Source organism: Mirounga leonina, unplaced genomic scaffold (genome assembly GCF_011800145.1).
Source record: "Mirounga leonina isolate KUSES-001 unplaced genomic scaffold, KU_Mleo_1.0 Mir_165, whole genome shotgun sequence".
NCBI lineage: Eukaryota > Metazoa > Chordata > Mammalia > Carnivora > Phocidae > Mirounga > Mirounga leonina.
Genome location: NW_023270415.1, coordinates 26,774,133 through 26,787,982, shown reverse-complemented (window position 1 = coordinate 26,787,982; position 13,850 = coordinate 26,774,133). Strand labels below are relative to the sequence as shown.

General features: G+C 44.5%; 1 protein-coding gene across 2 annotated transcripts in view; it reads right to left on the bottom strand.

Moving 5' to 3' along the window:
- The window catches only part of ZFHX4 (zinc finger homeobox 4), a 182,124-nt gene that overhangs the window by 3,947 nt on the left and 164,327 nt on the right, over positions 1–13,850 (bottom strand). For both annotated transcript variants that reach the window (XM_035011394.1, XM_035011395.1), the window contains exons 10-11: positions 8,085–13,472; positions 1–305 (exon numbers count right to left, since the gene is read on the bottom strand). The exon at positions 1–305 is cut by the window's left edge and continues 3,947 nt beyond it. In XM_035011394.1, coding sequence (XP_034867285.1) covers positions 1–305; positions 8,085–13,472 — 5,693 coding nt within the window. The remainder of the gene's footprint in view (positions 306–8,084; positions 13,473–13,850) is intronic.

Genomic DNA, 13,850 nt, shown 5'->3' with positions numbered 1-13,850 from the left:
TGAAAGAGCAGATGAGATTTTTTCCTCTTTTTTGGGGTGTTTTTCGGGTTTGGTGGCCTCTAATTCCTCCTCTTTGATTTTTTTGACCTTGTTTGGCTTACTTTGCTTTTTCTCGGATTCTTTGTTCTGCGGCTCGGTCTGCTGTCCTGACAGAGAGGATGGAGGAGGAGGAGGAGGAGGAGGTGGTGGAGGTGGTGGTGGAGTCTGCAGCAAAGGTTTGGTGGGGGCACTGCTGAGAGACAGGGCAGGAGACGAAGTAGCTGAAGTAGGAAACCCAAGCATGCCTGCACCGGGAGGTGTTAAAGCTGAAAACAACAACAGAGATACGCCCACTGTCAGTGCACGGAGCGACACGGGGGGCCGGGGGCGGGGGTGGGGTGGGGTGGGGTTGGGTGCCGGATGCTTACCACCTACGCAGAACGCACCGCCCGCCGCAGGGCATCAGGAGGGGTGCGTTACACCGACCGGGAAGAGCCACCTGCACCAGCTTTCCTGGGTTTAGAATAGTTCTTCGAGAAGTTTCCACCCCCCACCATAACGCTAAGGGGTGAAATCCGCACATTTTGGCAACATTTCACTCCCCAAACCAACGCTCTCACATTGTGAAAGACAGATGGCTAGAGAAGGAGCATCACGGTGAACAACAGTGGTTGCTTCTAACTGATAAGTCTGCAAGATCCCTACTCTGTTACTCATTTTAACCGATTTTTACTGTACCTCTGGGAAGGACTCACTCCTCCTTCACTCGAACAGTCGGATAATTACCACCTTCACTAAAAGGAATTAGCTATCAAATAAAATGAAATCCATCTGCTTAAATTCCAGCAGAAAAAATACATTTACATTAAATAAAGAAGGCCATAAGCTGATTAAATAGCAATAGTAAATGACCACTGACGGCACCAAAAAACAAATAGCAGTGAAGTCACAGCTATTCATTACCAGCACTGAGCATGGTTAGGCACGATTTCATTTTTAAGGGTTCAGAGCAAGCTATTTATTACCACCCTGACAATTTGGCTAACGGAGTACTTGAGAGGAATGGAATATATTAACACGCAACTTTATCACCCCCAAAACATGCTTCTTCCAGGTTTGCCTCTAGTATGCCAAAAGGATTCTAACCCCATTAGAGAAGGAACGAAATAAATGCTCAGGAGACAGACACAGGTCCGGTGGAGTAGGACTCCTACGGCGGTGCAAGAGATCTCTGCTGGATCTCAAGGACTCAGTTGAATGTGGTGGCTAATAATAACCTATTACAGAGCAATTTTTATGAGCTGGATAGTTGGGTGAGAAACGAAACCATGGCTCAGGATGGAAAAGAGAATTGTAAAAGGCTGTGCCTTTCCTGAGTATGTTTTTTAGAGGCAAATAAAGTTGACTGCAAAAGGAACAGACTAGGAGCCTTATGGGTGGCGGTTCATTCTTGAAGGAGATACAGCTCACTACCAAAGTATCACGACAAGGACTGTGAGGGAGGCCTCATGGGCTGATGGAAGAATTAACCAGGAGAAGGTGGATTAAGTTTAAGTGATTAGTGCATCGCTGTGGAGAAAATGATCATAGATTTAAGACAACAACCTTTTTTAATATTGTTCAAAGTCTTACCTCTATGCTAAACGTGACATTTGAGTGTTAAAAAAAAAAAAAAGAAAGAAAAACAAGTGATAAAAAAAAAACTTCATGCTTCTATTTCTTTAGCTAGAGAAAAAACTTTAATTAGACTTCACCCAGCTGAGAAAGCTTTTCTTAGGCTTAGCATTCAAGATACTCTGAAGTCCTCAATATCACTCTCAACTTGACCCTAGTCATTATCATATTATTGTCAATTAGCCTAGCTTATTACTGGCTGTTCTTCTTTGTAACCTCACCACGCCCAACTCTTCTCTGACTTGCTCTGCAATAATTTCTGTAGTTGTATTAGTGATAATGTCTAAGGAATTTCCATCACGTTAGAGAATAGTTTTCTGATATCCTCAATGGTAAGTGGGAACAGATGCTAAAAAATTCCATTTTTTTTAAGTAAGAAAATTGAGTCTGAGAGCTGTTGGGTGACTTGACAGAGAGAAATCTATGACTCAGTGGGAGATGAGGTTTGGGGACACTAAATTTTAGAGCTGCCACTTAAAGTTCCTGTCTAATTGAGTCAATTTCAAAAGCCAAAAAATACAAATATTCAAAATTCAAAAATAAAAATTCCTTGAAAATAACATTGTATTTCCAGGAGAAACTGATAGCAAGTATCCACATTTTATAGAAGAATGGCTGACACATTGGAAACACACTGAAATGAAAATGGCTTAAGATTCGCAAGGGAATGGTAGGAATGAATGAATAAATTCCTGAATCTTTGATCCAGTTTGGTATGATAGACTTCTTGGATTCATGGGACATAGACTAGCCCTGAGAAAACTGTAAAGTAATGAAGTTGCTTTTGGGGTCCCAATCCCTCAACTCCCTTACCTTTATTCAGGCACTACTAGGCCTTTCTTCTTTCTACTAGCCTCTCTAAAAAATTGGATTTTCGAGAAAGAACCAATGACTTGAATACGCCTATTTCTTTTTCTTTTCTTTAAAGATTTATTTATTTGAGAGAGAGAGACAGAGAGAGCATGTGTGCAGGTGCACATGCATTGGTCGGGGGGATGGGGAGGGAGGAAGGGAGAGGGAGAAAGAGAATCCTAGCAGACTCTCTGCTGAGTGCAGAGCACAATGCAGGGGCGGGAGGCTCGATCCCAGGGCCCTGAGATCATGACCTGACCCGAAATCAAGACTTGGAAACTCAAACGACTGAGCCACCCAGGGGCCCCCGAATACACCTATTTCTGAAAACGCTTTACCCTAGTTTATATAATTAGAGGTTTCTTCCTGCTATAGTATTCTGATTTCATGATATTCTATGCTATTTTCCATTTAACAGAGGATAATTCATTAAGTCAAAGGCATTAATATCTAATTACAGAATTTCAGGCATGAGTGATTCAGGTGGAAGCTTTACTAAGGACGGAAGAACCTTCCTTGCATTGTTAGAATGATACTGTGATGGTACTCAGCTTCTTTTGCCTATTCATAAAGCCAACCTTAGTTCTAGGTCCAGTTCAACTAGACTTCATACTCAATAATTGCACTCCCCTCCACCTAAATGCTTTTGCCCCCTGCATCTAAGAAAATTGCTGGCTCACCTATCTCTCTGACATGATAATGTGAAAATTTTAAGGAACTAAAAGACTTAAAACAGCAATGGTAGTTAGAAAGCAAAAGGATCAATAGTTGTTGACTCAGGCTTTCCCATCAGATGACATATGTTCCCATCTAGAGGACGTATGATGAATTGGCATGAAAATTTTCAGAAGACTGCAAAATAGTATTCCTAACTGCTACAGTCAAAGACTATCAGAGATTTTCAGGAATTCAACACCTTGAAGAGTAATCCGAGTTAAATAATTAGCTATTAAGGGCGCCTGGGTGTCTCAGTAGGTTAAGAGTCTGCCTTCGGCTCAGGTCATGGACCCGCCGTCCTGGGATCGAGTCCCACATCGGGCTCCCTGCTCGGTGGGGAGTCTGCTTCTCCCTCTCCCTCTGCCTGCCGCTCCCCCTGCTTGTGCACTCTCTCTCTCTCTCTCTCTGTCAAATAAATAAATAAAATCTTTAAAAAAATAATTAGCAATAAGTATTAAGTAAAAATTTTAGGAAAAGAGATGCAAATTAAGGATAAAGACCAGTGTACATTGGGCCTATAGTAAAAGACAAAAGCCAAATGATAGATGAAAACCGGAAACAGAAGAGAAAAGTTGAACAGTAATCCTGATACAGAAGAAGTAGTGGTAACTATAAACTAAATGCACGTCAAATTTTCCCATCTATTACCAAGTTATAGCGCTAAAGGTACATTTGTTCCTGTTCCTTAACTCCTACTCCAATTCGTTGAAATATCACTGAGAGAGAAAAGTTTTTATAAAAATAATCTCCTATTATCATTATTTTGTTTGGTTTTATTCTCCTGGAACAGCAGCCTATTCCCAAAAGTTACGCTTTTGGAAGAAAACCCTGTCTCGCAATGAACTTAGATATAGTTATTTTCCCTCAGGTTTCCTTGATCTTGGTCTCCCAGAGGGAAAATTTACTTTTGAGGTGAAAATAAAACTTATAATGTACATGGAGCCAAAGACAATTGTGCTAAAATTATGAAAGACTTACTCTTATCTAGATTTACCCCAAATGTGCTAGTAAATTATAGTGAAGTATGAGAAAAATGCAAAAGGCATGTTCTAACGTTCCATTTAAGGAAATTGGGTTAGACAGTATTTCCAAACATTAATGGAAGATATAAAAATCAGACACTGCTTAAAACGATAAAGTAAATAAATTAAAAATAGAAAATCAAGTTAGTTTTCTATTCATCTGGAGCAAAATGCCAAAGGAAGCCAACATCCTCAAGGATTAAATGTAAATTTTGGAACACCTGGGTGGCTCAGTCGGTTAAGCGTCTGCCTTAGGCTCTGGTCATGACCCAGGGTCCTGGGATCGAGTCCTGAACCGGGCTCCCTGCTCAGCAGGGAGTCTGCTTGTCCCTGTGCCCCTCCCCCTGCTCGTGCTTTCTCTCTCTCTCAAATAAATGAATAAATAAAATCTTTAATAAAAGGATTAAATGTAAATTTAAAGTTTTTGAATTTTTCCCAGGTGTACAGGCATGGGATTTGCTATTGCCACTCGCCCTTTTTACATATGACCATGAGAGAAAAAGACAAATGTGGAAATTTTTTAAGCAGAAAATAACTCATTTTATTAGCAAATGAGTACTAGTCACTAGTGATCCTGAATGGAGGGCCGGGTCATCGTTCGGGAAACAAGCACACACGCTGCATATTACTCTTGACAGGGCCTCTTTATGATCTTGAAAGACAAAATAATTTGAAGAATTGTTGGAAGCAAGGTAAGTGTTAAAGCTGGTAAAGCAGAACAGCAATTCCACCCAAAACAGAATAAAGTGGGTGATTAAACCAGAAAATTTAGAGGTTGATAAATACTAAAACTGAACATGCACATTGTAATTTAAATCAGTGTTGGCTTGTAGCCTTTGGAATCAGACATTACTTTATGGCCCATCTCATATTCAATGGAGTCCCTTTTTCGTGATTTCCTTAGGATCAAACCCCTCAGATTTACCTTCAAAGGGATGGTTTATCTTTAAAATGAAGGCTTTTCTATAAATAAATCCCATTAAAGTGGGCCCAAGATGAACATGTCCTATTCTCAAAGTTTATTCATATATATATATATACACACACACACACACACACACACATATGTTTATTCATATATATATCTCAAAGTTTAATCATATATATATTCATATATATATATATATATATGGCAAGAGCCCAGGGCATGCGAGAAACACAGATATATGCTAGTTAGGAAGTATTTTACTCCTTTCGATTTCACCTCGCTGGTATGTCTACCTCTCCCATAAAGCAGAGGAGATATTTGTTTGAGGAGAAAGAACACAGTGGAAAGATGATGACAGAAGGATGGAGAACCACAGCTCCACTCTATGAGCTAATCAGAAGATTCACCACCACAGGTAAATTAGCCTGAAAAAAGATGGGAACCAGAAGTGTGGGAACTTAGGCTCTCAGACAGGGTCCTGCTGGTGCTCCCACTGTGTTAATGTTTAACCAAAGAACGAATTCAAGAGAAATTGCAAATTCTAGTAGGTACAGTCACAGACCTTTTCCCTTGGAAACATTCTCTGGTCTGTTTTGGTCTATGATCGAATAAAGTAACAGATTCAAAGCGCCAAGTTCCTCAACACCTGATGCATGTATAGATACTGCTCACTGAAGGGATGCTGCTGACATCTTTCTGCAACTCTGATACTTACAAACAGAGCCCACATCTCCGAGGGGAGAAGGATAGAAATTACATGTATGTTGAGTGGAATGAGGAGAAAGGTTAGGTCATTTAAGTATTTCATAACCATTTCTCTACTTCTCTTCTCACTTTCTCTCATACAGGCCCTCTGGGTGCTGGTTTCGGAGTGACGGACCAGAAGGGCAGTCAGCGAAGGACCCACTGTCCAAGCAAAGGCCTGTGATCCAGCAGAGAGGAAAAACAAGATGCTCTGGCTGCCACTGAAGGGATGACTCCACAGCCAGCGTCGATCAGAGCAGACTTGCAGATTAAAGGCACAGACCCTTTAAAAGCTGTTCTTAGTGGATGTAAAGTATCAAATTTTACTCTATTTCACATAATATTTTATTTTAAATTTTACGTAACTGTCCATAGGGTTTTTCCACACCAGACATTATGTGGAAAATCTCCCTTTTACGTAACTGATCCTAGGAGTTTTTCCACATAAGACATTTTTCTATGTGTCAATAATCATAGTGACATGTGAAGTGGGACTGGAAGACTAATACAGTCATGTGCAAAAAAAACAAAACAAAACAAAACAAAAACAAAAAACAAGCACTGCATTATTCTTAAAACAGTTATGTCTGACTTAATTTAAATGTACAGATAAATCATGCAATTGTAGCTTTAACATTTTCAGGCCCCAAGAATATCCAGATAATTAAGCTTAGGGGCAAGGTAGTTGGTATGAGTTGGTATGATAGTTAAAGGAAGGGCCACTGAAGAATTGTTCTTGGGCACATTCCTTATATGTGTAGGTCTATTCTGCTTCTCTCTAATGCCAACTAGTCATTCTGGACAGGGCAAACCAGAGCAGTTACCAGTGGTCAAAGGGCCATTCCATATCATTGTTTTCATGTCTCCCAAACTAAAAGTTAAAATAGGAGTATCTTCCTACAATCACATGGCAATTTTGGTTTTAGAAGAGAAAGAGGAAATTGAAAAGTTGGAAATTTATGTAAAAGTCCAATTTGTGAGATTGAGGAAAGCTCTGTGTGTTTTGGAAACTTTCTAGATACATGCAATTAGTTCATTCTAAGTAATGTCAAAATTTCCTTATAAAAAGGAAAAACATCACTGGTGTTTTCTTGGGGTTTTTTTTGTTTTCATTTTTTCTTTTTTTGAAAAACACTGTTAATTTGAAAAATAAAACTTACTTTAAGGAAAAATTATGAGAGCCCTTTTTTCTACTTTGCATAGTAAGGTTTGTTATAACACATGAAACAATAAAACATGTAACATTCCTTACATGTTTGGCTGTGTGATTGCCTAGCACACTATATTGACTTTTTTTCAACCCAGTAGAATTGGATGCCTATTCTTATTCACAAAATCTAAACTGCATAAATTAGATTTCTCTTGATGAACACAGAATTGGACTCATCATCTGGGGTTGCCTCAAACAGCTTTACAATTTAGTTACGACTTAGTTATAGACGTGGGGTGGCGGTGGGGGTAGAAAGTCATAGAGTAATATCAATATATTTCTAAGGTTGTAAATTTATTGAAGTAGCAAGTAACAATGGGTCCCTCAAAAGTCAGAATCTTATAGCAATGCTAAATTGTAAATTATTACAGAGGTCGTATTTTTAGGAGTTAAACTTTGAACATAAGCTTATTACCTGCTAGGTGTAATGTAGGTGAATTCCTGTATCTAGAGGGCCCTTAACTTTTGAACTTCCTGGCACTTAAGAAGAAGAAAAAAGCAAACCCAAACCAACCAAACAAACAAACAAATTTTCTCCTTGGAAGGAACATAAATTAAGATCCAAAAAAATGTATTATTTAATTCTTCTCTTTATTAATATGCATATTGAATATTATGCCACATGTTTGTGCTAAAATGCCATTTGAAATCAGTATTAAAATAATTATATAAAAGGAATACTTCTCTTAAGACATGAGGATGTGATGATATAAATTATATTAATATATTTCTGAGACACTGCGATGACCTGTCTAGTCTTTATTTTTCTGCATACGTTCAGCTTGACTTACTCCCTGGTTCTTAATTATAGCCACTGAAATATATATTCCCAATAAGGTAAAGGTGTCACTTACTGAAATTAAAAGAGATCCAAACGTATACCCTGTTCTTGGTTACATGTGATCGGCTGCCTAATGTTAATTAATGAATTAGACTGACTCGCCTTGAAATGACTTACTGTTTGAATTTTGTGGAAATCCGGGCAAGGAAGATGGACCGTTCATTCCAGGGAGAAGAACCGGAGGGAGGCCGGGGAGTCCTGGATAGGATGCTGGCAGACTGATGCCATGGAGGGAGCTGCCGTCCATCATGCTTGGCTGCTGTACCGCTAAGCCCAGCACGTCTGAGGCTTTCTTTATACGGTCAAGTTCTTGCTGTGCCATCAGCTGTCGAACGGTGGTGGGAGCCAAGTAATCTTTCTCCCGATCAAGCTGGCTCCCCACGGTCTCCCTCACTTTTGAAATGTGCTGTTTGGAGAAAATATGATCTCTGATGGACAAGCGGGCGGAGTACTTCACCCCGCAGAGGGTACACTCTGGTTTGGTGCCTTCTGTTCCACTTTGATTAATCATGAAAGGCTTCCCTATGTTAATTTTAAATTTCTTCTCCTTCGCCCTTGCATTTTGGAACCACACCTGGACCACGCGTTTGGGCAGACCGATCTCATTCCCTAGCATTTCACATTCTTGCATGGTTGGAGTTCGGTAGTCACTGAAGCAAGCCTTGAGAACCTTGAGTTGAAGGTTGCTCATCTGGGTTCTGAAACGCTTGTGACCTGGTCGATCGTTGCTTTTGGATTTAAAAGGATTGCTGGATCCAAAGGGATTTGGCGAACTCGGGTCAGCGATGCTGGATGACTCACTGCGGTCAGCGTTGTCATCGGGGTCGTCCGTGATATAAAAGCTTTGGTCGTGGTCGCCGTCTTTATCACTGAAGTGTATGGAGGGGCTGGTGAGCGAGAAGAGAAATTTTTCGTCGCAAACCTCCGTGGTGGGCGTGGTTGCGGGTTTTGGCAAAGCGTCCAGAGTTTTGGGCTCCTTGGGAGACAAGGCCGGCTTCACGTCTCCGGAACCTGCCGTGGTGCTTTCCATCTCGGCGTTGCCCTCGTCCCCTGTGGTGGCGTCACTGATGGCTGTATTAATGGACGAAGTCTCATCGAAATCCGTTTTATTTTGATCATACCCCGCCTCGGCCGGAGGGGCATTCAAGGTCTCTACATCCTCAGAACATTCTGCTTTAAAAGAAGACGGGCTTAAAAGATTCTTGGGCGACAGCTCTGCCGTTTTACTAACAGGTGTTGACACTGTAGAAGCCAATTCATTCTCACTCGATAGGTCAATTTTAGTTAGGGGCAAAGATGGGTAGTCAAAATAGATGTATTTCTGAGGGCTCTCTGCCCCGTCCTCGGTCGATACGAGAGGGCTCGGAGGCAAGCTGTAACCGGCCTGCTTGCCTTCGTTCCAGTGCCTAGAGCGCAGGTGGCTTTCCAAGGCCGACTTCGCCTTGAACAGGGCCCGGCAAAAGGGACACCGTTTATGGGACTGCGCCGGGCCCACCGCCCGGAACTGGCCTTTCCTTTCTCGAGCTCGCGTATTCTGGAACCAGACTTGCACGACTCTTTTCTTCAGCCCCACTTCGCGCGCAATGTGGTCAAGCATTTTTCTGGTCGGGTTGGAATCCAGCAAGTATTTTTCATAGAGTATTTCCAGTTGTTCCGGGGTGATGGTGGTCCTCAGGCGCTTATCGCGGTGCTGGTCCTCCCCACTGTTCCCTCCCTCCTTTTCACTGCTCGCGTTGTCTTCTTTGTCCTCCATTTTCCGCTTGAGGGGAGCAGCGGCCGTCGGGGGCGCCGAGGTGTGGGAGGAGCCGGTCTGCGGCGGCATGTGCGTGAGAGGCCCGCTCAGCAGCTGTCCGGTCATCAGGGGGCTGTTGGGGTCGAATATCATGTAGGGCATATCCATGGGCCTTTCCAAGAAGGGAGAGTGAAGGAATTGGTTTTGAGCAGCAAGGAAGTGCATGTGCTGGTGCTCCTGCCAGAGCTCCAGGGTCGGGAAGGCCACCGTGCACTGATCACATTGGTATTGTAGTAACTGTGGAGGTAGACTGTTCTGGAGAGAAGCCATGGAAATCTGCAGCGGGCTGGAAGGGACCGGGGTTTGAGAGGCCGAGGGAGGCCTTCCGACGAGTGGGGGCTGTTTTGGTGGCGGGGGCTGCGGCGGAGCTGCCGGGGCCTGGGGTGGGTCTGAGGCAGTCGATGCTAAGGGCAGGGCTGGTTTGGTGCCCTGGGGAGGGGGGGTGGGGTCACTCTGCTTTGGCTTTTCTGTGGGATACTCAGGTTTTGGAGACGTCTTCTCGAGTTCTGGCTTGGGGGACGGGATCAGGGGGGTACTAGTCCCCGAGCCAGAGCTTGCTGCGGGGGCGGCCGTGCTTTTGGCGACATCCGTCTGGCCAGACACGGTGCAGTGCTTATACACGACTTGGTCGGTGGCGTCCATGGAGTCTTCGGTTTGGCTCTCATCCTGGGCATCATCGTCTTCATCCTTGTAACACTGCTTTTTCTGATGCGTGATCAAGTCAAAGATCCTGGGGAAAACCACATTGCACTTTTTACACTGGTACTGCATGTTGCTCGTTCGAATATACCGCTCGTTAGTGAGTTCTCTTTTCTCATTATCTTTAGTTTCTGCTTGATTCTCGTAACTCTTCCGCGCTTTCTGACGAGCGTTCTGGAACCACACAACAATAACCCGGGTGGGCAGGTTGAGAACCGTGGAAAGTTGTTCTATCTCGTCATCTTTTGGGTAAGCGTTGGTGTCAAAAAAGTCTTGCAGAACCCGAAGCTGGTAGTCAGTGAATCTCGTTCTAGAAGACCTTTTGCTGAATGACGCATCCGATTTGTAATGTTCTAGAGAGGAGGGCTGTGGATCAATCCTGATGTCTTCCAAAACAGTTATGGGAGGGTTACTGAAGTTGTACGGGGAATCCTTATTCCTCTGTCGTTCCTTAAAAAGCGTATTTCGAAACCAGTGCTTGATAACTTTTTGAGAGAGGCCAGACTTCTCCGCCATTTCTTGGATCTGTTCTTCGCTTGGAGAGTTATTGATGTCGAAATAAGCCCTCAGGATTTTCAGTTGGTCGTCTGTGATTCTTGTCCGCGGGCGTTTGAACTGAGAATGCCTTAGGAAGTTGGGATCTAATCCGAGCTGTTGCTGGCAGAGCTGAGTGAGGTCCGCAGACAGAGTGTCCATCTGGGGCAGCTGCAGGGCGAGCTGGGGAGGAAGTGCAGGGTGCTGCACGGGCTGCATCATAATGGAAGGAAAGAGTGGAAGGTCAAGAGAAACAGGCAGCTGGACCTGCGGGGGAGCAGACGGGGGAGGAGGCGGGGGAGGAGGCGGGGGAGGAGGTGGTGGTGGCGGCGGCGGGGGTGTGGGTGGTGGCGCTTGTAGAGGAGTAGAAACCGTGCTTGGGATTTTTACAGGACCCAAGGAGGAAGGCTGTGGAGGAGCTGGAGGCAGAGGGGGAGGTGGCGGTGGTGGAGGTGGAGTTTCTGGTGAAGGTGGTGAAATTGGATAAAGCTTGTCATAGGCCTCCCTGTATTGCCGAGCAAATTTTTCTAGTGCTCCATATGGAAAAAATTGCCCATGGACATGTTCTTGGTGACTCTTTAAGATAAGGACATTGGAAAACAATTTACCACACGTTCCGCATTCCAGTTTATCAGTGTTTTCACCTTCACCGCTCTTGCCCTTCTTCTGGACCTTCTGCCTGTTTTCATTATACTGAATGACCAGTTCAAAACCAAAGTTTTCCAGTAAAGCCTTGGCTGCGTTTCCTCTGGCCCCCGAAGCTATTCGGGGTGGCGGGATGCACGGTTCCAAGGATTTCTGCTTCTTCGTGTCTTTGCCTTCCTTGAGTCCTTCACCTTCGCTTGTACACTCTTGCTTTGGCTTTTCTTGCTTTTCCGCAATCTCTTCTGCCTCCTTGTAAGATGGCACGTCCTTCGTGATGGGGCATTCGGTGCTGGCTATGTTCGTCTGCTCTTGTTTCAATAACTTGCTCGCGGCCTGTTGCTGCGGGGGCTGTGGGGGCTGCTTCTGGGGCTGCAGTGGGGGCTGGGGGGCCTGGTACTGTTGTGCTTGTTGCTGTAGTATCTGGAGTTGAGTCTGGCCAACGTGATGCTGGGTTTGAATCTGTTGCTTCAAGTCTTCAAGCAAGGATCCAGCCATTCCTGTCATGCCAGGCATACCAAATGTGGCCGAGCCCGGCAAGCCCAAATCCGGCCCCAGGCTGAACTCCGTCCCAGGGATGTAGAACGGAAAGAGAAACTGAGGCTGCTGGAACTGCAACAGTGCTTCCGGGGTCACAGGGAAATGAGGCAAAAAGGCTGGGTTTAGAAACTGAGGCTGAAAGAACGCAGCTTGCTGCTGTAACTCGTGCTGGAGTTGCATCTGGATTTGTGCTGGTGACTGCAGCGGGTGATGTGGAGGCTGAGCGGAGAGTAATTCCGGACTCTGCTTTTTATTTAATTCTTTGGCATCTAAGTGGGTATCCTTGCTGCCGACTGTCGCTAAGCTCATGGAATCTAACATCCCCTGGCCAGGGCTACTGTTGGCTGCCAGGCTGTGCCCACCGGCCACGTGGCCACTGGGCTCCAGCTTGGCAGCCCGCGCCTTGGTCTGATGGAGCACGGACCTCATGTGGATTTCCAACGTCGAGCTTTGGCTGTACGCGACATTGCAGATGCTGCACTTGTAGGGTTTGTTGTCTGTGCTGCTGTTGGTTTCTTGGGGAACAGGGCTGGAGGCTTCCTGCAAAACCTTTTTCAACTTATGCAGATGAGAAACTGAATTATAATGGACCAAGAGAATGTTCTTTTGGGTGAACGACTCTTTACACACAGTACACTTATATGGGCGCGATGGGTCGAGGAATTTTTCCATCGTAAAATTTGGCCCTTTTCTGAAAGGTAAGGTCCGCTTTGGTTCAGAGCCCATGTCGTCTGGAATAGAGCTACTATCGCTTCCCGCAGGACTTGCCTTCCCTTCGTGGTCCACCTCATACTCTCTCTCCATTTCCTGCTCTAGCGCGTGGTCGTCCTGCACCAGAGTTTCACTCTCTGCCCAAAGTTCGCCATTCACGGGCAAGGAGGCATACAGCTGTTGCAGTTCGGCTTCACTTAGTTCGGGGTGGCCTGCTTCCAAGTGTTTTTTTAAAGCCTGGAATGTACGGAAACTACGCTGGCAGAGATTACACATCGTCGCGGCCCGAATCGCATGATACTGGGAATGTATCTGAAGCTTCTGCATCGTCTTAAAAGCCAAGCTGCAGTGGTTACAGCGATACTTATAAACATGGCGGTCCGACACAGAGAGGGGCTGCCTTTTTTGCTGCTCGCTTAACTGATCCTGTAGAGTGTCAGGGAGTTTCACATCCTTACTGCTATTTTTATTCCATTCTGACACTTCCATGGGTTCTTTTGTTGGTTTCTGCTCCTCACTCTTTATTTCCACGCTAGCCTTTGAATCCTCAAGACCTGCCATACTTTTGTCGTCCACTGGACTTTCGCCTGTGTAGAAGAAAGCACAAATATGTCGCTTACAGGGAAGAAAGCCTACTGCTTAAATGCCAATAAATGTAGTAAGTAGGAACCTCCATGCCCAGCGTGGAGCCCAATGAGAGGCTTGAACTCAGGACCTGTGATCAAGAGTCAGATACTTAATGGGCTGAGCCACCCAGGTGCCCCTAATTGAGTCTCTGAAGAAATACTTATCGAGCAACTACTATGTGCCAAGCACTGTACTGGGTGCTGGGGATGTAAAGGTGAATAAGAAATCACCCCTGACCTCAAGGAATTCCAGGATAGGAAAAAAAGCAAGCTCAAGGTAGTTATAGTATGTTGCCGTCAGCATGATACCAAGGGCCATGACCTCAGTGTTCAGGAATT